We start from the raw sequence: 26,333 nt of genomic DNA, 5'->3' as shown, positions 1-26,333 counted from the left end.
GAAATAAGCCAGACACAAAAGGACAAATATTGTACGATTCAATTTATAGGACGTACCTAGATTAGTCAAGTTCATAGAGACAGCAAGTAAAATAGTGGTTACCAAGGGCTAGACGGGGACAGCATGAAAGGGACTGGAGAATGGGGAGTGATGGTTTAACCAGCACAGAGTTTCAGTTTGGGATGACAGAAAAGTTCTGGAGGTGGATGGGTTGATGGTTGCACAACAATGTGAGTGTACTTAATAACATTGAATTGTACACTCAAGGGTTAAAGTGGTAAATTTTATGTTATACATATTTTACCACAATTAAAAAAAAACCTAGAACTCTGGTCCATTTGGGGCCACTGGGCAGAGAGAAGATCTTACTGAGGGCAGCTTCTCATGCTACCTCTCTCCTCCTGCCTCAGACTGACTCCTGGGCTCTTACTCCCCACCACCAGCTTCAGCTACTGGTGGCAGCAGGAAGGGGCGGGGGAGCCCCATTCCCCACTGATCAAGTCCATCCAACAAGAATCTGAGCTTGGTGATTTCCCTCCCAATGGTTCAAGATCTGTTGGGATCCCAGATTCAGCAAATGCAATTCCAAATGTTTTAGGGTCAGCCAAATAGGGACTAACTCCCCCTCGGTAGCGGACTATACTTTGTTTTTGGTTCCAGTGAACCAAAAATCATGAGCTACAAGGAACACTTTAGTCCTGGTTAATTACAATGCAAACTGCTACCCACGTTTTCTTATTCTTGTCTGAAGGTGGGGGTCTTCAGTCACCTGATAGCATCCAACCCCCAGAGCTGGTGTAGTCCACGTCGCCATAGAAGCCAACAAAGGTTCTTACCCACCACCCACAGCCAAACCCCTGCTGCAGCAACCAGGTGACTGGGTGGGGGAGGGGGAACAGGGCCACCTCCCTTTCACTGTTTCACTCAGAGTAGAAGTTCAGGCCTGCGGTGACATCGCAGATCCCCCGTGTCCCTGAACTGGGACACTGATGTGCAAGCTCTTGGAAGGCAGCGTGCACACTAACAGAGCACTTAGCCAGCATGATGACTAAACCAGAGGGAGTTGAGGGCGAATGTTTCACCACCACATACTTATCCAGCAGAAAGACATCTCCAATAAAGGGCCTTGAGACCACATAATTCTCCCCATCATAGATTTTCAACTGACTTCACAGAAGAGGTGCAGCAGTCCTTTCAAAAGATGCATAACAGCAATAGCCACTCACAATCTTTTAATTCCGTGTGCTTCCCCTGCAGAGGGAAAATTGTCACTTGACAGTGACAGTGACAGGGGATCTTAAGCCACATGTAGGGGCTTTCCTATAACAGTTACTTGTGTTCTCTCAGCTTCAGTTTCCCCATCTGCAAAAGAGGGATAAATAAAAGTTACCTGTCAGGTAGGCAGGTGCTTATAATCATAGAAACTTAGAATCACGGAAGCTTTCAGCCAGCAAGGACCTTGGAGGGGCAGGGGCAGTCCCTGGGACATCAGCCTCTCCTCCCAGACCAGGAATTACCTCTCCAACTTCCTTTACACATGCTCATCTAGCTGACTTTATTTGCACACTCCTGAAGACAGAGAGCTCACTCCCTTTCAGTTCTTGAACAGCAACTCTGACGGATAGCAGTTTATTTCGACCTCCCACTTCTTGCTTCTAGCTCTGCTCTTTGAAACCACACAGTACAAATCAGTCTAAATTCTCTTCCCCATGACAGGCCTCTGACAATGTGAAGGTCAAGATTGAATCCACCTCTAGGGAAAATACCTTTAGTTCATTTCACAGATGAGAAAATCGACGTCCAGAGAGATCCTGGGAATTGCTCAAGATCACAAGCCCAAATTCCCACGTGATGGTCATCTTGGAGTCAAACTAATACACAACAAGGATGAGGAGGGATTCCCCCGACCCCCACCAGGCTCGAGACCCAGTCCTGGTTAGAGTTAGAGCTAGGGTTAGTGGTCTCGTGGCCAGAACCCCATTCCTCTTCCTTATCCCTCACAGGGAAATCTTCAAATTGATGGCGCAGTGGTTAAGAATCTGCCTGCCAATGCAGGGGACACGGGTTCGATCCCTAGTCCAGGAAGATCTCATATGCCTCGGAGCAACTAAGCCCATGCGCTACAACTACTGAGCCTGCGTGCCACAACTACTGAAGCCCACACACCTAGAGCCCGTGCTCTGCAACGAGAAGCCACTGCAATGAGAAGCCCATACACCACAACGAAGAGTAGCCCCTGCTCGCCACAACTAGAGAAAGCCCACAGACAGCAACGAAGACCCAACGCAGCCAAAAATAAATAAATAAATAATAAATTTTAAAAAAAACACCATGCATGTTTTTGTACTTCTACTGCATATGCATATATCCACAAACAATATAGGGTATTATTGTGTGCATTTCAAAAAAACTAACATAAATCGTGTCATACCATATCATTTTGCAACTTGATTTTTTTCAGTCTTCAGTGTGTTTTTATGTTATCCTTATTGGTTTATGTAGCTCTACTTAAGTTATTTCAAATACTATAGGGTAGTCCACTATCTGAACAAACCTCAGGTTATTTACCCATCCTTAACAGAGTGCTGATTAGATTTTTTGCACTTTTTACTATTATGGACAGAGCTGCAATGAACATCCTTGTACATGTATGTCTCCCTGTGCATGTGGGTGAGGTTTCTCTAGGGCAAACATCTATTGATGGAATTGCTCAATCATTGTTCTCATCTTCAAGCTTGCCCAATATTGCCACATTTCCCTCCAAAATAATGGCTCCAATATACACTCTTGCTGGAAATATGTGAGTTCCTGTTTCTCCACATCTTACCAACACAAATGTCATTAGCCTTAAAGACTAATTTTTAAGGAATCTATTTCCCAACCTCTATCCCCACTAGTTGTTGAATTTATTATTCCAATTTCTCTATTTTTACTTTTTTACTGTCTCATACATCATTTATTGGAAAAGCATGTCTAAAAATCCCATTTTAATTGTAGATTTGTAGATTTCTCCTAGTCTGTTAATTTTTGCTTTAGTATAATTTGAGGCTACATTATTGGGTCCATAGAGATTTAGGTTCATCATAACTTCCTGGTGAGTTGTTTATCATTAAATGATGATTCTCTTATATACCTAACAAAGACTTTTGCCTTAAAATCTATCTTGTTTGTATCGATATTGACACACCAGCTTTCTTTAGGTTAGTGTCTGCCTATTATGTCTTTTCCACCAATTTACAAGCATACCTCATTTTATTTTGCTTTGCTTTATTGTGCTTCACAGATATTGCAATTGTTTTACAAATTGAAGGTCTGTGGCAACCCCGAGTCAAGCAAGTCTATTGGCACCATTTTCCAACAGCATTTGGTCACTGATGGTTAGCATTTTTTAGCAATAAAGTATTTTAAATTAAGGTATGAACACTGTTTTTTAGACATAATGCTATTGCACACAGTAGACTACAGTATAATATAAACATAACTTTCAAATGCACTGAGAAACCAAAAATTTGTGTAACTCTTTTTTACTGCATATTCACTTTATTGCAGTAGTTGGAACCAAACCTGCAATATCTCTGAGATATGCCTGTACTTTCTTCTTTTGTGTCACTGTGTTTTAGGTGTGACCCTTGCAAATAGTATATAGATGTATCTTTATAAAAAAATCTTACCAGAGAACTCTGGTTAATTAAATTCATTTACATTTATTGTGATTAATGACAAACATGTATTTATTTCTACTATCTTATATTTTTGTTTCTCATTTGGCTTTATGGAGATTTAATTTCTATACAATAAAACATACCGTATTATTTTGCATTTCCATTTCCCACCATTTTTCTTTGATTTTTTTTGTTTATATATAATGTAATAAACCAAATCGGAATTGAGTTAATACATGTAAAGTGCTTAGAAAAGAGCCCAGCACAAAGTAAGTGCTCAAAAAAATATATGTATTGCTACCATTATAACAATTATTGTTATTTACAGATGTTTATTCTATATCAGTCTCTTGGGTGAGGTGGAATGACAGAGAAAATGAATAAAACAAACTGCTTTCCCTCAAGCATCCTGAAATCCAGTGCTAGAGACAGAGATATACAACAAGGAGAGAGGGGAAAGTAATAGGAATGGGGAAAAAAATGATGCTCAAAGAGGGTAAATGACTTGCAAAGTTTTGCAGCTGGTAAGTGACAGAACTGAGATTTGAGCTCATTACTATCACATTCCTAAGCCTGAATTCTTAAGACTTAGTCCTTACCTTACTGCTTTGTAATGAACTTATGAGACCATGCATGTAAAGCATTTCGCACACAGTAAGAGTCCAGTAAATTACAGATGAGAATGACTGTGATGGTGATGATAGTGACAGTGGTGATGAGGATGATGGTGGTGGTAATGGTGGAGATGGTAGCAGTGGGGGTGATTGTGATGAGGATGGTAATGATGATGGTGGCGGTGGGGTACTAATGGGGATGCTATTGATGGTGGTGGCGGTGACGGTGATCATGCTTAGGTTAACCAACCATCCCCTAGTTTGCCCAGGACTGTTCTGGTTTCAGCACCAAAAGTCCTGAATCCCAGGAAATCTCTCAGACACAGGCAAATCAGGACAGCTGATCACCTTAGTGATGGCAATGGTGATGATGGAATGTCCAGGAGGCCTTTTAGAAACCATCTGATCCAAAGGATCTAAACTTTTCTTGATCATAGACCATTTTGAGAATCAAGTGAAAGTTATTATTCGTTTCTTCTCTTATCAAGATCTTTTGCAGGCTAAGAATATCTGATCTCCCCCAATCATTCCATTTCTCAGATCAGGAAACTGAGGTCTTTGCCTCGGAGATTTGGTCCCAGCATGGACAGGTCCTCTGCTAACGTTGAAGTGTGCAAGGAAGTGTCTGCATCTGCTCTCTGACAGCTCAGGGCTGTCCTGGTTTTATATTCTATAAGGAAGAGAGGACCTTCTCACTCCTTCATGACCTACCTGAGAGTTGCGTGTGGTCAGATGAAATGATCTTACAAGTCCCTGAGAATAAAACCCAGAGAATAAAACCCAAATGGACTGAAACAGAACGTGAAGACAGTTTTCTGGATACTAACCCACTCTCCCATGCAAAACGGCTCCTGGGTTAAGTCGAAGTTCAGGTAAATGAAGCCAAATTCATGAACTCATGGAAGCACAGAGATTACAGAGAAAGCTGGATGAGTAGAGAAATTAGCCTTACTGGTTTGTCTAAGACTGAGGAGGGATTCCCAGGATGTGGAAACCAGGACTGAATATAACACATTCATGAAAGATCCACAGAGATGCAGTGGACACTCTTTTGTGACCTCCCCAGCACCCATTCCCCACCTTCCTTATCATATCAGAATTTTCCAACCGTTAGAAGTTGGGTAATACTAATCTCACCTCTGGGTGGGGTGGCAATGAATGACTTACCTGCTTGACCTGGGGGCCACAGATAGAATTCAGGAGGTCCGTGAACCCATATAGGAAAGTACTTATATCTTTATTTTCACCAGCCTCCCACTGAAATTTATCATTTTCTTTCATTATAAATATAGGTAGCAAACCACAGTCACATGATCTGTACCTGTGTCTTTGTCACCAGTGGAAATCACAGATATTCATATCACATTGCAGTGTTGCAAACCTCTCAAAATATCATTTATGTTCATTATTACTTCTAAATTAGAGTAATTATTAAATTTGCTGCTGAATACATGTGATCAAAATGTTCTCATCCGATGCTTCTGCAACATTGCCAGCCAATATCAGGCAACTCGGTGCCTAGTAGATGCTCAGTCACCAAACAGTTATGTCTCATGGTCTCATACCAGCGACCCAGGTATGTTAATTGCTTTCCAAGCTCCTTTCCCTACATAGTTTGTTGATCAACAAGTGGAAGGAGGTAAGTCAAAGTTCACCTCACTGTTTAATGTTCTTATTAAAACTGGGTAACAACTGTCACATATTGATGTGTCATTTTAAAATAAAATTAAAGCTTTGACTTGTTGGTATTTAAAATATCTTATTATGTTAAGTATCTATAAAAATACATATATTACCCCATCATAAGTTTGCTTATTCATTATTTTAATATAATTGGTTACCTTTGTAGTCTTATATATTTTATTTTGTGCATTTAAAACATTCTGAGAAGGAGTCCTTAAGCTTCACCAGACTGTCAGAGGCCCATGGCACAGAAGAGGTTAAGAACCACTGGCTGGCCCACCCTCCAATCCTGTTTTTTTTAAGTTTAATTCATTATTTATTATTTTATTCCTCTTTTATTTATTATTCAGAGCATGTCTCAGCTTTTAATACACTATATAGTCCATATTTTAAAATCATCTGGGACTTCCCTGGTGGTCCAGCGGTAAAGAATCCACCTTGCAATGCAGGGGATGCCGGCTCGATCCCTGGTCAGGGAACTAAGATTCCACATGCTGTGGGGCAACTAAGCCCGCACGCCACAACTACTGAGCTCGAGCTCCTCAACTAGAGAGCCCGCATGCTGCAAACTACAGAGCCCACATGCTCTGGAACCTGCGTGCCTCAACTACAGAGCCCACGTGCCCTGGAGCCTGCACGCCACAACTAGAGAGAAAAAACCCACACGCCACAACTAGAGAGAAGTCCGTGCACCGCAACTAAGACCTGATGCTGCCAAAAATAAATAAATACATCTTTTAGAAAATAAAAATAAAATAAAATCATCTGTTCATCTTCACTAGAAAATAAAACCCACGAGGACAGAAAAAAATGAAACCAACATTGGAGAAAGAAATCAGATCAGTGAGATGACAAGAAATTAGGCCCTTGGTGACATTGTTGGGCAGCTTGATCAAGCCTCACCTGCTGCTAGCTCTACTTTTGACTTTCTTAGTTACATGAACAAATAGACTCTCTTTATTTTTTTTAAACAAATTTGAATTGGCTGTTCAGTTGGCTATAACTAAAAGTATCCTACATGACATACAGGCAATAAGCAGAAACACATTTAATTAATTCATACAACAAACATTTAACCAGCCCCTACACTATACCTAGTCACTGGGCATACACAAAGGTTAATAGAACCCTGCCCTCCTGGAACACATCCCTTCCAGTAAGAAAGACAGAAAAGAGCACACGTATCACAATACTGTGTGTGATGGATACACTGGGTCAGCACCCTCCTTCCAGTGTGCTCTCCCAGGGCCCCTGGCAGCCAGGACTCAGGAGATTTATGTAAAGGGCAATCAGATTCACTCACACCAGATTTAGGAAAATGGAAGCGAGATGGAGGCCATCTTCCCGTTGCTTTTGCCATTTCTGCTAGCAACACAATTGTGGAGACATTTGGTTTTTCTGAAGCACAGTTAGTAACGATGTGGTTTCCCTTGCTTAGTAGACATTAAGAATAAGACTGGACACTCATTCATTCTGCTACCAAGGATTGTGGTAGGCATGGCTTGGTACATTAGTAGTAGCTTCTTAGCTGTGGCAGTGATGTGATTCTGGAGCCTAATATTTCTAATTAGAACCTTGCTCTTGATTGTCGAGTTCTGGGAGTTGTTCTTGAAAATTCGAACTGGAGCCTGTTTCTTCAGCTCACCCAATCATTCTGTGAGCCAATAACACCTTGAAAAATTCCTTCCTGCTTAGACTAGCCAGCATGCAACTGAATCCTGATTGAAACACAGTATGTTCAGTGATATAACTGCATTTTAAATAAGTCTAGAGCGGTCACAGTGTTCCAAAGAAAAGCCAGTGATGGAACTAGATTCTGAAGGAAGAGTAAGGGTTGATAAGACAAATAATAGCAGTGGTCATATGAGTTTGAGCATAGACCTAACTATGAAAAGTAGCACAACAAAGTTTCCAGAAGAAAAAATTAAAGAATATATTTCTGACCTTGGGGGAGGCAAAAGTTTCATAAGCAGGGCAAAATAAGCATCATAAAAGAAAAAAATAATAAATCAGATTCCATTAAAATTAAGAACTACTGTTCATCAGAAGACAACAGTAAGGGAGTGAAAAGATAAGACAGAGATTGGTGAAGATATTTGCAAAATATATTTGCAAAACATATGTCAATAAAAGGATGCACTTCTCAAGAAGCGTCTACAAGATGACCCAATTTAAAAATGGACAATAGAGTTCAACAGATATACAGTGGAATATTATTCAGCCTTTAAAAAGAAGGATATCTTGCCATCTGTAACAACATGAAAAAAATTGGATGTCACTGTGTTAAGTATAATAAGCCAGACAGAAAAAGACAAATATTGTGTGGTACGGTATTACTGACATATAAAATCTAAAAATAAAAAAGTCAAACTCATAAAAACAGAGTACAATGGTGATTGTTAGGGGTTGGGGGACAGGAGAAATTAGGAATGACTGGTCAAAAAGAACAAACTTTCAGTTATAAGATGAATAAGTTCTGAGGATCTAATGTACACTAATGTATGGCATGTATGGCATGGTGACTATGGTTAATAATACTGTCTTATATACTTGAAATTTGCTAAGAGAGCAGCTCTTAAGCATTCTCATCCCCCACCTCCCCCTCCAAAAGGAACTCTATGAGGTGATGAATGGGTTCAAAAACTTAATTGTGGGAATAGTTTTACAGTGTATATGTATATCAGATCACCACTTCACCAAATGTACTGATATATATTACCAAATGTACCATATGTATATCAACCATCACTTTATCAGATGTATACTTTAAATACATTACAATTTCATTTGCCAATCATACCTCAATAAAGCTGGGGGAAATAAGTTAAACAAGCACTTCACACACACACGCACACACACGCACACACACACACACAAAAGGGTATTCAACTGTCCAGTAAGCATATAAAACAGTGCCCAACATCACTGGTCATCAGGGAAATGTAAATTAAGAACATGTGATACTGGGACTTCCCTGGTGGTCCAGTGGTTAGGACTCTGTGCTTCCACTGCAGGGGGCCCAGGTTCGATCCCTGGTCGAGGAACTAAGATCCCGCATGCCGCGTGGTGCGGCCAAAATAAAAAAGATAGCGTGATACCACTACACTCCTGCTTCAGACATCAGCTCAAGTAGCACTTCCTCAGTGAAGCCATCCATCCCTTTCCAGGCAGGTTGAATCTTCTTGCTATGGAAGCTCATAGCTCTGGCTACCTTTCCATCATAGCTCTTGACACATTTACAACTTCACATGTGTTTGTGTGGCTATTGGGTTTATGTCCATCTCCTCCACTGGACTATCAGCCCCGGGATGGTAGGCACGATGTCTGCTGCTGACCATTGTGTCCTCAGTGCCTGGAACAAGGCCAGGCACAGGATAGGTGCACAATACATAGTTGGTGAATGAATGAATGAACAGAGTGAGTGAGTGAATGAAGGAAGAAGATTATTATTGCCATTTTACAGGAGAGGAAACTGAGTCTCCATTTCTTCAAGAAATGTGTCCAAAGTCACCGTATTCACCTGTAGTCATTATGCACCTACTAGGGAGTGTCCTGCCTTGGTTACTGAATGTTCTAAAGACTCTTAGCTGGGTGGAGGCATCTTACTCAGACTGTGGTGAGTGATCTTAAGAGTTCTCAGAAAAGCCTAAACAGTACAATCAGATGAGGTCATGGCTCAGGCTGGCCTGTCTCCAGGCACTAGTTAAGATCTTGGGATTCAACTCAGAGAAGAGACTTACCCAGTGCACATTCTGGCTTACTGCTCAGAGGAGAGTTGGTACAGGAGGCCATGGTGTTCTGCCCTCTCTCTCTGGGCAGCCAGTGGCATGGTGTAGCCTCATATCAGGGTGGGACATCCACACATTCACAAACACACAATTTTAGCACCTGCTTCTATGTGTGTATATACCCAAGAGATATGAAAACTGGTATTCAAACAAACACTTGTACATGAATGCTCATAGCAACAGTACTCATAATAGTTAAAAAGTGGAAACGACCCAAATATTCATAAACAAAATGTGGTGTATCCATACACTGGAATATCATTCAGCTGTAAAAAGGAATGAAGTACTGATACCTGCTACAACATGGATGAACCTCAACAACATTATGCTAAGTGAAAGAAGCCAGACACAAAAGGTCGCATATTCCATTTATACGCAATGTCCAGAATAGGTAAATTCATAGAGACAAATAGCAGATTAGTGGTGGCCAAGGGCTGAGGGGAGGAGGGAATGAGGAGTGACTGCTTAATGGGTACGGGGTTTCCTTTTGGGGAAATGAAAATATTCTGGAACTAGGTAAAGGTGATGCTTGAACAACGTTGTGAATGTATGAAATGACACTGGAGGGTACACCTTAAAATTGTTAATTTCCTGTTAATTTACCTCAATTTTAAAATTTTGTCTTAAATATCTAAAATCTGACCATGGGATTATTAAGGAACATGCAATGAGTTAATATACTCAAAGCATTTAGAAAAGTGCTTATTTCATGTTATATACTTAATAAATGATGATTATTAACTACTTAATTTTATATCCATTTTAGAGAAGGAGAAACTGAGGCAAAGGATGACAAAGTGACTTGCCCAAGCTTACACAGCTAAAAAAGTGGACAAGCCTGGATGAAAATCCAGTCTTGCCTGGCTCCAGAGTCCCAGCTCTTTCTGCAACACAACCCTGTCCCTCCCTGAAGGTTGCTGTATCAACCAGAGTTCCATCAAGAAAACAAAAGCCACTCTAGGAATTTCAAGCAGGAAGGAATTTAACACAGGGAATTAGGTGTTTGCAAAGAAGGTATCAGGAGTAAAGTCAGGAGATGCCACCAGCTTCTAGGGTCAAGAGTCACAGTGTAACTAGATATGAAGAGTTAGAATGCTGTTGCTGCCACCTGGAGACGAGAAACTATAGGAAATCCTGGCCCACATTGCAGTCAGTGCTGTCCTGCAGTCCTGAGGCCAGGCCGGAGACCGGCGGGGGGATGGGGGATGGAGTCATCCAGCTGCTGTAAAAACTTACATCTGCAGAAGCCCACACATCTATCATGGCTGCCAAAGAAGGAAAGATGGATTCTACCCTCTTCCACCTTCTAAATGTCATGTGAGCACGTTTCTTCAGGACACTCTGAACTGTACCCATAATCTTGCCAGTAAAAGAGTCTGGAACATCTAGTTCCTGAGCTTAGAACCCAGGAACCCAGTGAGAACACAGAACGGGCCGGCACGGCTGCCAAGTGCCAACAGTCACGTTCATGCACAGGTTCCAAGGTCAGGCCTACTCTGCGTTCACCCCTGAGCTAGGCACACCTGTAGGTATCCTTTTACTCTTCCAACTACTACTAGTACTTATTGAGGGCTTATTGTGCCAGGCTCCGTGCTGAGCCCTGGGAATATAGCAGTGAAAGGGCCCAAGGGTGGTGGGGACTCCATCTGGTAGACAGACATGGTCAGACATGGTCAGTCTGGCCATTAGAGGAAACTTCTGCCAAGGGAAACGTACCCACTCAACACACGTTCATTGAGCACCTATTATATGCAGACTGTGTGAGGTACTGGGGATACAGTGGTGAATACAACAACATGCATGTCCATGTACTTTTCTGTATTCTCCCCCAGGAAGAATCATCCAGTCTAGTAATTGTACATGTATCCTTTATAAGTCAATGGCTTCAGCCCTGGCGTCTCTCCTAAGCTCGAGACTCTTATATCTAACTGCTGGCTTGGCCTCATCATAATCATAACAACAACACATATAATACATACTTGTCCCAAGCACTGTACATAAATTCACTCATTTCATCCTCATTAATCCTATGAAATGAGAACCATAATTATTCTCATTTTACAGATGATAAAATTAAGGCATTGGTTCAAAGTAGATTAAAGTAACTTGGCCATACAGTTACTAAAAGGCCAGAAATCCAGCCCAGCCAGTCTGGCTCCAGAGCCCTTGCTCTCAAGCCCTGAACTATGCAGGCTCTCAGTAGCTCCCCTTGGATGTTCTAACATCCCAAACAGAAATCTGATGACCTCTCCTCTCCGAATCCAACTCCAGTTGTCTGCATTGCGATAGATAACATTCACCCAGTTGCTCAGGCCAAAAGCCAGGGCTCATCCTTGATTCTTCTCTTTTATTCACACCCCCATGTCTAACCCATCAGCAATTTTTACTGGTTTTACCTCCAAAAAATTTCCCAGCTCAGCTCACATTGCACCATCTCCTGGGCTGTCACACTAGTCAGTCACCTCCTTCCCTGTCTGCTATGGTCACCTCCCAAATGGTCACCCTGATCCCACTCTGACCTTCTACTACCCCCTGACATCATACTGTCTTTTAAAACATAAACCAGGGACTTCCCTGGTGGCGCAGTGGTTGAGAATCTGCCGGCCGATGCAGGGGACACGGGTTCGAGCCCTGGTCTGGGAAGATCCCACATGCCGCGGAGCAACTAGGCCCATGAGCCACAAATACTGAGCCTGTGCGTCTGGAGCCTGTGCTCCGCAACAAGAGAGGCTGCGACAGTGAGAGGTCCGCGTACCACGATGAAGAGTGGCCCCCACTCGCCGCAACTAGAGAAAGCCCACGCACAGCAACGGAGACCCAACACAGCCAAAAATAAATAAATTTAAAATTAAAAAAATTAGTTCCTTTAAGAAAACCAAAATCTAAAAGATATAGGGCTTCCCTGGTGGCGCAGTGGTTGAGAATCTGCCTGCCAATGCAGGGAACGTGGGTTCGAGCCCTGGTCTGGGAAGATCCCACATGCCACGGAGCGACTAGGCCCGTGTGCCACAGTTACTGAGCCTGCGTGTCTGGAGCCTGTGCTCCGCAACAAGAGAGGCCGCGACACTGAGAGGCCCGCGCACCGCGATGAAGAGTGGCCCCCGCTTGCCACAACTAGAGAAAGCCCTCGCACAGAAACGAAGACCCAACACAGCCATAAATAAATAAATAAAAATTTAAAAAAAAAATAAAATAAAATAAAAAAATAAAAGATATAATAAAACATAAACCAGTCACATCATGTCCCTGCTTCAGGGCCTCTGACAGCCTCTCCTTGTACTCAGAATAAAATTCGACTCCTTAGCATGGCCTCCAAGGCCCTAACTGATGTGACTCAGCCTATGTTTTCCCTCCCCGCCCTGCCACCGCCCCAAATCACTCTGCTCCAGCCACACTGTCCTGACGGCTGTTCCTCAAACACTCCAAGCTCCTTCTAACCTCAGGCCCTCTACACCTGCTTGGAATTCTCTTCCCCAGACCCTCCTACGCCTGGCTTCTTCTCCTTCAGGTCTCAGCTCAAATGTCACCCCCTCAAAGAGGCTTCCCCTAGCTCCTTTCTAACCCTGGCTCAGGAAATGTATAGACAGTTGGAAAGATAGCTTTCCAACTATCCATCCATTCCTTTACTCTGTTCTATTTTCATAATGCTTTTCATTATCTGAAATTACCTGATTTATTAACTTGCTGACCTGTTTGTGTGTTTCCTTAATATTTACTGAGCCCCTACTTTGTGCTGTCACATTGTTGACTTTAAAAATAAAACAGTCAGCTATTTTACCAGCAAAAGTGGGTTTATTTGGGAAGAGCAGAACATTGCAAGTCCAGACAAGCAAGCCACAGCAAAAACCACAGGCAAGTCCAACAAACAAAGGAAAGGAACTTTATCTTATAGAGATAAAGGAGGGGATTGGAAAGGGTTGTTTTGAACCGAAGTCCATTGGATAAAAGTGAGAGTTCAGGGTGATGATGATTTCTCATTGACTGAGTTGCTAGGGTAGTTGATTTCTTGTAGGAGATGCAAGGTACATCTTTTCCTGTTGGGGCTTGTAATTGATGATCCTTCCCTGTTGAATATCATTCTGTTGGGGTCTGTAATTGACCTGGAGTGGTACTTTGAGAGCTTCCTCTTCTGGCCTCCGGACTTCACTGCAGTGAGGTTTCCTTTATTAATTTTCACACTATGAAGGGCTGTTATCTCCAGCACCAAGAACAGAGCCTACACATGCCCATTAAATATCTGATGAGAGGATGTGAATTCGTCCAGGCTCTGAGAGAATAGACATTGGTCGGATATCAGGTGTAACTGGAGAATGGGAAGCACCTAACAGAGGACTCGGTCTAGCTTGGGGGTCAGGACAGCTGAGCTAAGACTTGAAGGATTTAGGTGCAGAGAACAGAAAGTAAGTATTCTAGCTAAACAGAAAGGAATCCATTACAGAGTGTTATGTATTATAAACAATCAGGAGACCTGATTATTTCAAGAGAGCTGCCCCTGGCTCCAGACCCTCACCACCCGTGCTGAAGCCACCAGGATCAGGGAGACCCGGGTGCCACCACCGCCTGTCACAGTGGATGGGCACTCCCAGCAGACTCACCACCAGCATCTGCACAGCCCAGCCCCACCTCTCACCCCACCTGAACCTGGTGCCCACACGCTGGAAATGGCCACAGGAAAAAAAACAAACATCTGCAGACAATGCTTGTCTGCGGAAACTCACTTCCACCTTCCAAAGGTCATGTTAAGTGTCTCCAATTGTCTGAAGCTAAGTCACATGCAGAACTCTAGCTCTAAGTGAAAGGGCGTCTGAGAAGTGTTTTCAGCTTTCTAGTTCCTGCACTAAGGCAGGTCCAGAGAGGAGGGGTGGATGGATATTGAGTGACAGTCCATTGTATACATCACCGTGTGTATGCATGTGTGTGCCTTGTATGCATGCATGCATGTGTGCATGTGTGTGACGGGGCACAGTAGGAGGAGGAACAGGCCATCAAGACCAGAGAGAAGGAGGCATTCTCAAAAAGACCATCACAGACATTTCCTCTGTGAGGACCTGGACCAGAGGTCCTGAGAGCCTTTCAGCCGAGGTAGGAGAACAGGCTTTAACTGTCCAATGGTTTAGTCCTACTTCCTTATTTTACTAATGGGAAAAGCAAAGCCAAAGGAGTTATGTCCTTGCCTAAGGCCACACTGCAAGTCGAGACATTGGCCTAAACCCAGCCAGGTCCCTGGGGGTTAAGGTCTGTGTTTTCCACTTGAGGTGCGACCAGGTTCCCAGGGAGGGTCACCTGAGGGATCCTCCAGCCCTGGGCACCCAGCCACGAGGATGCCTGGCTGCACAGCCCTCCCCCTGCTCAGCAGGATTCGTGTCTGGTCTTTCCGGGGCACGCTCCAATGTACTTCAATAACAGCAAGCATTTACAGACGCCTCCTCTGAGCCAGGCAGCGTGGCAGGTGGCGGTGGGAGCTGGATGAACGCATAGGTCGCGATTCTTCCCTCCAGCAGTCCCTAGCCTTGTGGGCGAGTCAGGTGAATAATCTCGACACAGTCAGGAGGCCAAAGGGAGGGAGGGAAGGGGCACTGAAGGGGCATCCTAACTGCTGTCAATAAGGAAACTGAGACTCAGAGAGGATTCCTGACCTGACCAAGGTCACACAGCCCGTAAGTGGCTGAGCCCAGAATTTGAACTCAATATATTTGGTTAATCTGAAACAACAAAACAGTTATTTTACCAGCAAAATGGGTTTATTGGGAAGCAGCAAAGAACTGCAACTATGGTAAACCACGGGCAAGTCAGGTAAAGGGAAGGAGAGGAAACTTTTATAGAGAAGGGGAATTTGGGAGGGGCTGTTATAAACAAAAAGTCCATTGGAGGAAACTGGGAGTTCAAAGAATAGTGGCTTTTCATTGGCTGAGTTGTATCAGTCTCTTATTGGCCCAGCTGTTTTCAGTGGAGGAGAAAATCTTTCTTCCTCCTGCTGCAGGTAGTAAAGTAGTTCATTTCCTGCTGGAGATGCAAGGTATGTCTCTTCCCATTGGGGATCGGTATTGATGGAGAGATACCCTTATGAGAGCTCCCCGTTTTGGCTTCCGACTCCATTTTAGTGAGGTTTCCCTTCTTTCATTAATTTTCACAATTGAATCGAACCCCGTGATTTTAGAATATAGGAGGCAGGTAGCAGAGAGTGTGGACTTAGATGTCACCTAGACCTGTGTCCAAATCCTAGACTCAGCCCCTTACCAGCTGTGTGTGGTGGGTGAGTGATAAACCTCTCCTTGCCTTGGTTTTCTCATAGATAAAATGAGGCTATGCATATTTCTTCCTTGTGGAAAAGGTGGGAAGGTTAGGTGAGATAATGCATGGAAACGGTTGAGCCCGTGCACGTAGGAAATCTTCAATAAGTGGTAGCTCTGTTTATTCTAAGTCAACCTACCGGCTCCAGGCTGCTCAGGCTATAAGTGTGCGTAGAGGCAAGGTGGCTCTTCTTGGATCTTCTAAGATGCAGAAGTCACCTCTTTTCCAGGCTGACCTTATATGTAATAAAGAATTTAACGGTTACCAGGGGCTGGGGGTGGGGAGGTATTGGTCAAAGGGTACAAACTCCCAGTTATAAGATTAGCAAGTTTGGGGATCTAATACACAGCTTGGTAATTGTAGCCAATAATACTCTATCATATCCTTGAATGTTACTAAGAGAGTAGATCTTAAGTGTTCTCACCATAAAAAAGAAATGATAACTATGTGATGGGATGCAGGTGGTAGCTAATACTATGGTGGTAATCATTTTACAATTTATAAATGCGTCAGATCGACACATACACCTTGAACCGACACAATGTTATGTGTCAATTATATCTCAGTGAAGCTGGAAAAATAAAATGAAACTTAACCTTGCCAAAAAGAGGTCTGAGCTTTGCTCTCACCTTCTGGATGGTAATCTTTGTTTGCCTGGGGGGGGTCTGGGACTAGCCAGATAGCAACAATGTGATTTTTCTTAAAAATCCGTTTCTTCTTGTAAAATTTACATCCTAATAACTTGGCTAAGCCAGTGCAGCTGGTGGCACAGAGCCAGCTGCACCCCAGGGTTGTTGGACCAGCTGCAGAGGCCCCTGGGCCACTGGCCCAACCAGCCAAAGGCTAAGAGGTGGCAGTTTTAATGTCACACGTTGGAAAAGTGCCATCTTGACCACACTTTCTGGCAGCATTCGATATTCTCAGAGGGGGGCCTAAAATTTTGTAGGCAAGCCCCACGGATGGGTGACGCTGTTGAAGTGGGTGATGCGGTTGATGGCGTTCAGGAAAAAGAGGAAGGAGGCCGTGAACTTGCCCCAGAACATCAGGGTGAGGCCGATGAGCGTGACCTGGTTCCTGAGAAGGATCAGGAAGCTCAGGAGGCCCCCGAAGGAGAGGATGAACAGGACAAGGAAGAGGGCGGAGCCCACGGCCCACTCGCGCCATGAATGGGGTCCTCACACACCCAGGACACCATGAGGAGCTCCAGGGCCAAGATGGCAACCCCCACGGCCAAGGTGGCCACGCTGTGGGCCACGGCCATGCCTGAGGCCAGCCTGGGCACGTGGGCCTGACACAGGTCTTGGAGACAGTGCAGCCCAATCTGGTTGGAGGCGGTGCAGAAGCGCAACAGCCAGAAGAGGCAGTTGTCGGTCAGGAGCCAGTGGTCATCCCAGATGGAGATGGAGGAGAGGACCACAGACAGAGGGGCACACAAGATGATGAGGGTCCGGATGAAGGATTCAGAGAAGGACTGGTGGGGCCTCCTTTGGGCCAGCAGCCTCTGGACTTGCAGGCAAAGCCTGCAAGGACCATCCAATCGGGAGATGAGGCGAGCTGGTGGGATGTGTCCACTACAGGAAGCTCACCCACAGGGCAGTGGTTCTGCCAGGGTGCTGACTTCCCTTTGCAGAGCCTCACGCCTGAGGAGACGGGTGGGAAGGGGTCAGTTCTCAAACAAACACCTTGCATCACTCTGCACACTACCGAGGGCTGTCATCCTGTGTGGGGGCTTGGCCGTGTGCTCCTGCCCGGCTCCCTCACACCGCTCCGCTCAGTAACAATGTGATTTAGGATGGGGGCTGGACATACCAGAAAGACCAACCGCATGACTTAGGATGCGGGCTTTGGGTCACACAGTATCCATTGACCAATCAGTCATCAATCAATAAATCAATCAATCATGCCTACCCAGTGGAGGCCCAATCAAAACTCTGAATGCCAGAGGCTCAGGTGAGCTGCCCTTGCTGGCAGTGCTCTGTGCATATTGTCGCTCATGGATGCAGGGAAATGAACACACCCTGACTTCACGTGGACAGGACAGTGGAAGCTCAGCAGCTGATGTGTCCCCGGACTCCACTCTATTCCTGTCTTCTCTTGGCTGGTTTTACTCTGTCATTTCCCTGTAATAAACTGTAACTGTGAGTAGAATAGCTTTCACTGAGTTCTGTGAGTTCTTCTAGTGAACGATCAAACTTAAGGGCAGTTTTGGAAACCCCTGAACCTGCAATTGGTGTCAGAAGTGACGGTGGTCTTGTGGCCTGTGTTGTCTTTAAACTGTACGGTTGACTAAACTCTCACACCCTGGCGTGTTGAACAAATGAATAAGCGAGTGGGTTGTCCTGAATTGCTCATAGTCAAAGTCAAACAACTACCCTAAGCCTCTGGGGTAGGGACTCTTATCACCACTGTCACAGGCAAGGAAGCTGAGGCTCAGAGAGGTGAAGCAAGTGGAGAGGCCAGGATGGGAACCAAACCTTCTGGACTCCAGCTCAGGATCTGACCACCATAGGGTGGTACCCACCCTATGGGTACCCACCCCCCACAAGGGCCCTTCCACCCTCACAAGCCAGGACCTCACCAGCAAAGGACCCTTTGGGAAACAGAACAGAGAAGGGCTAAGACAGACCAAGACTGCAGCCCCGGAGGCATTTCAGAAGAGGGTGGGCAGGTCTCAGGCCTTCCCAGTGCCCTGTCCACAGCCTACTTGGCCCTGCATCAGGCTGCAACTCAGATGTCTTCATGGTCAGGCAGGTCACTTAAAAGATGAAGCAGCAGGGGAATGCTGAGCAGGAGCAGGGGAAGCTGAGGTAGATGGAAGGTGTGCTCCAGAGCGAGGCACCATAATCTTCGTTGAGGTTCTTGTTGTTTTAAACATATAACAAGGGCCAAACCAGACATGCATTCCAGTCAGCAGTCTGCGACCTCTGAACTCCATAGCCTGAACCTCCCCGCCTCCACCACTTGACCCCTCACCATGATGCTCGAGCTCCTCAGCTCCTGGATGGTCCTGTCCTCTTACTGCAGAGCCTCTGCCATGCAGTCCTCTGCCCTGGTCAGTCTTCCTATGCTCTTTGAACCACCCAATTCCCACCTATTTTGCTGGTCTCAGCTTCAAAGCCATTCCTCGGAATTTTCCTCTGACCCTGCACATTCAGTGCCAGAACCCAGGCCTCTTGACCCCGGCCCAGGGCTCTGGCCCTTCCTACTCTGCTATAAACTCTCTGTCCCCTAGGCTTTCTCATGGCTACTCCAGAATCAACTAATACTCATTCAGATGATCAGTCAATCAACTAACCTTTCTCTTATTGAGCATTTTCTGTTTATCAGGCTCTGTTCTAGGCACCAGGGAAATGATAAACAACGAGAGTAGGTTCTCACCCTCATTGACCTTAGGGGAAGTCAGACAATACAGTGATCATCACACAAATAGATACATAATCACACACCGTAATAAAGGCTATGTATGCAGAGAAGTGTAGAGTTTTTAAGAAAACTAAGAGAAATGGGAAGGCTAATTTAGACTGGGGATCACAGCAGATTGGGGAGTCAAGGTCTCCATCTTCTTTTTCTCTTATGAATTTCTTTCTCTGTACACTAATAGACTTGCTATTGGCGTTGAAGTTCCTTGCTCCAGGCTCGGTACACAGGAACTGTTCAATAAATGTTGGCTCCTGTTATAATTTTTCTCCCTACCTCCTGCCACCTGTCACTCACATCCTCCTCCAGAGAGGCAAAGGACAGGTGTCCCTGGAGGTAGAGGGAAGGCTAAGGTGACCGCATCTTTTGGCCTAGCCTTTTTTCTTTTCTTTTTTTTCACACACACACACTGTATTTTATTTTTACAAGAGATAAATAGACTGACACCAAGCATTGTAAATGGATGACCACAACAAAAGCAACAATGATTGCAATTACCAAACACGAAACACACTCATACTATGTCATAATATTGACATTCAGTCCAGTAATCCTCCACTGTAACAGCTCCTTTACTTTGCAGTGAAAATTGATTTGTATATTCTTTGCCTCTGAGTCCTTGTGGGATTTTTTTTTTAATTCAAACAGAAAGTCACAAAAATTATAATCATCCTCATCAGTTCACTCAGTCCCATGTAATTAATTTGTTTTTATCTTGATCTTTTGTTAGCACTTTTATGAGTTCATCAGTTTTTCATTAGAGTTCTGAAAATGCTTATTCATTCAGTTCAGCAGTACAATCAGTTACCAGAAACCTGTACTTGTCAGAGTCTTTTCCATGAATTCCTTGAAGATGAAACCCTTTTATAGGAACATATTTGCAAAAGCATCAGAGTACACCCAGAACTGTCTGTAAATGACAAAAGACTTTAAAATGACCATGGTTAAAGATTTGACGAAAGTTCATAATAATGCAATTGACAAGGAAATTTAGTTATTTCTGATATACATTTTAAAATAATAACTAGAATTATGACTTATAACATTATACCAGAACATATAAGATCTTTAGAAATTTCATGTAATGTCTGAAACATTTATATTAACATATTTCCATACAAATAACCCAATGAAAGTTTAGTATTAGTTGTTTTGTTTGTTTATTTTTTTATACTGCAGGTTCTTACTAGTCATCAATTTTATACACATCAGTGTATACATATCAATCCCAATCGCCCAATTCAGCACACCACCATCCCCACCCCACCGCAGTTTCCCCCCCTGGTGTCCATATGTCTGTTCTCTACATCTGTGTCTCAACTTTTGCCCTGCAAACCGGCTCATCTGTACCATTTTTCTAGGTTCCACATACATGCGTTAATATACGATATTTGTTTTTCTCTTTCTGACTTACTTCACTCTGTATGACAGTCTCTAGATCCATCCACGTCTCTACAAATGACTCAATTTCGTTCCTTTTTATGGCTGAGTAATATTCCATTGTATATATGTACCACACCTTCTTTATCCATTCGTCTGTCGATGGGCATTTAGGTTGCTTCCATGACCTGGCTATTATAAATAGTGTTGCAATGAACATTGGGGTGCATGTGTCTTTTTGAATTATGGTTTTCTCTGGGTATATGCCCAGTAGTGGGATTGCTGGATCATATGGTAAATCTATTTTTAGTTTTTAAAGGAACCTCCATACTGTTCTCATAGTGGCTGTATCAATTTACATTCCCACCAACAGTGCAAGAGGGTTCCCTTTTCTTCACACCCTCTTCAGCATTTGTTGTTTGTAGATTTTCTGATGATGCCCATTCTAACTGGTGTGAGGTGATACCTCATTGTAGTTTTGATTTGCATTTCTCTAATAATTAGTGATGTTGAGCATCTTTTCATGTGCTTCGTGGCCGTCTGTATGTCTTCTTTGGAGAAATGTCTATTTAGGTCTTCTGCCCATTTTTGGATTGGGTTGTTTGTTTCTTTAATATTGAGCTGAATGAGCTGTTTATATATTTTGGAGATTAATCCTTTGTCCGTTGATTCATTTGCAAATATTTTCTCCCATTCTGAGAGTTGTCTTTTCATCTTGTTTATGGTTTCCTTTGCTGTGCAAAAGCTTTGAAGATTCATTAGGTCCTATTTGTTTATTTTTGTTTTTATTTCCATTACTCTAGGAGGTGGATCAAAAAAGATCTTGCTGTGATTTATGTCAAAGAGTGTTATTCCTATGTTTTCCTCTAAGAGTTTTATAGTGTCTGGTCTTACATTTAGGTCTTGAATCCATTTTGAGTTTATTTTTGTGTATGGTGTTAGGGAGTGTTCTAATTTCATTCTTTTACATGTAGCTGTCCAGTTTTCCCAGCACCACTTATTGAAGAGGCTGTGCTTTCTCCATTGTATATCTTTGCCTCCTTTGTCATAGATTAGTTGACCATAGGTGCGTGGGTTTATCTCTGGGCTTTCTATCTTGTTCCATTGATCTATGTTTCTGTTTTTGTGCCAGTACCATATTGTCTTGATTACTGTAGCTTTGTAGTATAGTCTGAAGTCAGGGAGTCTGATTCCTCCAGCTCCGTTTTTTTCCCTCAAGACTGCTTTGGCTATTCGGGGTCTTTTGTGTCTCCATACAAATTTTAAGATGATTTGTTCTAGTTCCGTAAAAAATGCCATTGGTAATTTGATAGGGATTGCATTGAATCTGTAGATTGCTTTGGGTAGTATAATCATTTTCACAATATTAATTCTTCCAATCCAAGAACATGGTATATCTCTCCATCTGTTGGTATCATCTTTAATTTCTTTCAATGGCCTAGACTTTTGTCTCAGTCCCCGAGGACTGATAGCCAGAAAAAGGAAGGAGGCACCCTTTCTTTGTCTCCTACGGTGAGCCGAGCATGGTGCCAGGCCCTTTACAGATGTGCTTTCACTGACCATGGCAACATCCCATGGGGTGGGTGCTAGTACAATCCCCATTCTGCAGATGGGGAAACTGAGACCCAGAGAGGCGAGGGCAGCTCATGGGCAAAGCTGAGATAAGAACCTAGAGGATCTTGGCTCTGGAGTCCACGTTCTTCCTGCAGCTCAGCAAGCTGCCAGAATAAACACAGCGGCTGGTAGTAGGAAGGACAAAAGCAAACAAACAAAAAACTACTAAAAACAATGTGGATGCCCGTTAACTGAGGATTAGTTAAATTAATGATAGAATATTCACTCAATAGAATCCTGTGCTGCTGCTTGAAAAAATGAAATAGATGAATGCTTTTCACACTCCTGTACTGTTTTTTGGGGGGAGGGGGTTGCCATAAATCAGCTTATATCTACAGTTATTTTAAAGAGGGTATCAAGCTCAATTCACAGGTGTGCAAGAAACAGAATATCTGTTTATTTTTTTATTTTTATTTTTATATTTTTTATTTTTTGGCTGCGTTGGGTCTTCGTTGCTGCACGTGGGCTTTCTCTAGTTGCAGTGAGCGGGAGCTACTCTTCGTTGCGGTGCACAGGCTTCTCATTGCGGTGGCTTCTCTTGTTACGGAGCACAGGCTCTAGGTGCGTGAGCTTCAGTAGTTGTGGCACGCAGGCTCAGTAGTTGTGGCTCGCAGGCTCAGTAGTTGTGGCTCACGGGCTCTAGAGTGTAGGCTCAATCGTTGGGGCACACGGGCTGAGTTGCTCCATGGCATGTGGGATCCTCCCGGACCAGGGATCGAACCCATGTCCCCTGCACTGGCAGGCGGATTCTTAACCACCGCACCACCAGGGAAGCCCTGTTCATTTGTTTTATATCAACTTTTTTTTTTTTAATTTCTTTATTTTTGGCTGTGTTGGGTCTTCGTTTCTGTGCGAGGGCTTTCTCTAGTTGCGGTGAGCGGGGGCCACTCTTCACCGCGGTGCGCAGGTCTCTCACTATCGCGGCCTCTCTTGTTGCGGAGCACAGGCTCCAGACGCGCAGGCTCAGTAGTTGTGGCTCATGGGCCCAGTTGCTCTGCGGCATGTGGGATCTTCCCAGACCAGGGCTCGAACCCGTGTCCCCTGCATTGGCAGGCAGACTCTCAACCACTGCGCCACCAGGGAAGCCCCCTATATCAACTTTCTTTCTGTGCAAAGCCCCATCCAGCCAGGCTGGTGGGAAATTCAACCTCAGCCATTTTTCATTTTCCTCCCCAACACACACGACCCCTCCTGGATAGTGCAAAGGTCCTGGGGTTGCATATAGCAGCAAGGCAGTGGGCAGAGCAAGAAAGATCTGGTATGGGGCGGGGGAGGTGGTGGGCAGCTCGGGCAGGGCAGGGAACTGTGCTTCCACCCTTTGAGGTCTCACCTGCTCCCCGGGCTCTGCCTGGCTCCCCCAGCTCAGCAGGAACTGGTGCCCCCATCTTTGCTCATAGAACTCACAGCCCTCAGCCTCCTCTTCCAGTCATGGAGAACTTCTTTGGGGTCTGGGAAGAACCACCCCCATCCCTAATCAAGTTCCTTTGAGGGTCTCTCCTCTCCGTCCAGGAGGCGCCTCTGCTGCCCCCATCACCACCCACTCCCCCACTGCCCAGAAGCTGCTCAACAAACTTGGACTTTTGGATACCAAAGGCAGGAGGGGAAGTATATTTTGCAGGTAACCTCTCTCTCCTGCTTCCCACTCTTCTTCAGACCTCCCCCAAGACAAGGAGGTCCAGAACCTTCTTCTCCCATGTGTTTGGCAGAGGATAGAAAATTTAATATCTCAAAAAACTGTCCTGTCCACTTTTTCACTCTTATCACTAAGGAAATTCCAAGGGTTTTAGGAGCTCTGTGCCAGAAACGGGCAAAGACAAGATATATATTTGATCACAATATCACAAAGTATAATAGTGTCCATGGGAAAGAGGGGGAGTAAAGCAGAGGTGCCAAGTTAGTCAGATCATGGGAGCAGGGCTGAAGTCCAGGGCAGGGGTAGGAAAAAAACAAAACAAAACTGTCTGGTCACAATTTCTCCTGCTACTAAACATATATGTATGTATGTATAAACATATACAATATACAGTTATTTATAAATATACACATATATATGGGGGGTGCTATACTATTGCTAGCTCATAGTCCTGAGGAATGGAGGTAAGTTTCTCCTGTTTATTATTTTTATTATCACTAAACATCTCACATGTTATATCATTTAGAAATGCATTCAGCTGCAAGGAACTTAATGCCCAACTAATAGGGGCTTAAATTTATTGGTGTTTGTTTTCCTCACATAACAGAAGTCTGGAGTCAGGTACAGTAGGGTTGATGCAGCAGCTCAAAAGTGCATCAAGGACTTAGACTCCTTCCATTTTTTTGTACCACAATCCTCACCATGTTGGTTTCTCATCCTCAGGCTCGTTGCCTCATTGTCCCAAGATAGCTGCTGTGGCTCCAGGCATCGTATTTGTGTTAAAATAGGAAAAGGGGGAATGAGTAGTGCCTTGTAAAAGAAAATCATAAACTTTTCTAGAATTGCTCTTTGGCATCCCCACTTGGGTCTACTTAGCTAGAATGTTTTCAGGTACCCACTTCTCTCAGGGAAGCTGCAAAGTGACAGTTGACTTTTCCCACCTTTGTGACAGAGGCAGGAAAGGGAGAAGGGGCTTGGGAATGTCTGCTGGTTAACCACAGTGTTTGCCTCATGAAAGCACCATGTTTTATGGTTTACAAAACAGCTACTATTGCCATTTTATGGAAGCTGCAATTGAGGCCCAGAGAGAGCAACTGAGTTGCCTAACTTCAGGTGACGAGATAGTGGTGAGCTAGCCATGGAAACAGAACTGGAGCTGTGCCCAGAGCCCTTTCCAGCGCACCACACTGCCTGTTTCCCCACATGATCTGCAGGTCTTGCACCCACTCTGCCCAGATATTTGTTCTACAACTTTGTCCAAAGTTGCTCCAGAGCAGGCTGGGCTGAGGCTGCTGGTGGTATCTATGCAGGGACCACAGCCCAGGTGCTGGGAAGCAGGTGTCGGGCAGCAGGTGTCCAGGGACAGAGCACAGGTCTTTGGGGATGAGGGCAGCCGCTTCCCCATTAGCAGTCCAGCAGGGAAGCCCAGCCTGTCAGCGCTGGCAGACAGAAAAAGCTGGGGTCCTACAGCCTGTCCCACAGACTGGCAAAGGAAGGGAGGTGACAAAGGAGAGTGAGAGAGAAGAGAGGTGATAGAGAAGAGGATATGAAGGAAAAGAGGAAGGAAATGAGAAAGGAGGTGATGGAGGAAAGATGGGGGAGGGAGGATGCGTGGAAGCCAGGATACTGGGCAGCAGGGGAGGAGGGGGTTACAGCAAACAGGCCGAGTGGGCTTCCTAGCCCCTGGGTGGGCAGTGGGTCACGCCTCACACCTGACACCCCCATCAACCACCAGGTACAGGAGCATGACCACTGTCTCGCCAGAGAGAACAGGGGCTGAGGAAACACGGAGGGAGAGCTCCCTGCCTGGGGGATAAGAGGTGGCTTCTCAGAGCCAAACTGGGACCTGAAACTCCTTAGCCAGCATTCAGGCTCTTCAGTCTGGTTCCAGCCTCCTTCCCTGCCAGGCCTGCCCCAGCCCAGACCCTGGCACAAATCATGCTCAGTACATGTTTGTTGAATGAATAATTGAAAAACTGCAGAGCAACAAGGATACAAAAGCAGGATAAAAGTGCCCACTTCTACAAACCTTTGAAAAAGGTTATCGGGAGCACAAAGTGGGCTTTTTCTCCCTAAAGTGACATAAGGAAAGAAATGAAATCTCATGCGTTGCGGGGAGGAAGCTCAGGCTGCTCCGTGGGGAGGTCTCCTTCAGCTGAAAGCTACCAGGGGACAAAAGCATCCACAGGATCTGTCTCAGGGTGAGAGAACGCTTCCTCGGCCCCTGCCCGACTCCAGGCCCCCACCCACT

At 44.5% G+C, this 26,333-nt stretch overlaps 1 protein-coding gene, 1 non-coding gene and 1 pseudogene across 2 annotated transcripts in view; 1 reads left to right on the top strand and 2 right to left on the bottom strand.

Moving 5' to 3' along the window:
* The window catches only part of LOC103002256 (antizyme inhibitor 2-like), a 51,508-nt gene extending 40,498 nt beyond the window's left edge, over nucleotides 1-11,010 (bottom strand). The window contains 2 exon segments of the mRNA XM_057545064.1: nucleotides 5,444-5,452; nucleotides 10,891-11,010. Coding sequence (XP_057401047.1) covers nucleotides 5,444-5,452; nucleotides 10,891-11,010 — 129 coding nt within the window.
* On the top strand, nucleotides 8,931-9,003 carry TRNAG-UCC (transfer RNA glycine (anticodon UCC)). The gene has a single exon. It is a non-coding gene; the product is annotated as a tRNA-Gly (tRNA).
* A 5,960-nt stretch (nucleotides 11,011-16,970) lies between the features above and the next one.
* Nucleotides 16,971-17,755, bottom strand: LOC103001972 (voltage-dependent calcium channel gamma-like subunit; annotated as a pseudogene).
* Between the last annotated feature and the right edge of the window lie 8,578 nt (nucleotides 17,756-26,333).

Source organism: Balaenoptera acutorostrata, chromosome 1, assembly GCF_949987535.1.
Source record: "Balaenoptera acutorostrata chromosome 1, mBalAcu1.1, whole genome shotgun sequence".
Classification (NCBI taxonomy): domain Eukaryota; kingdom Metazoa; phylum Chordata; class Mammalia; order Artiodactyla; family Balaenopteridae; genus Balaenoptera; species Balaenoptera acutorostrata.
The sequence above is the reverse complement of the archived record's forward strand: the minus strand, read 5'-3'. Positions and strand labels throughout refer to the sequence as shown.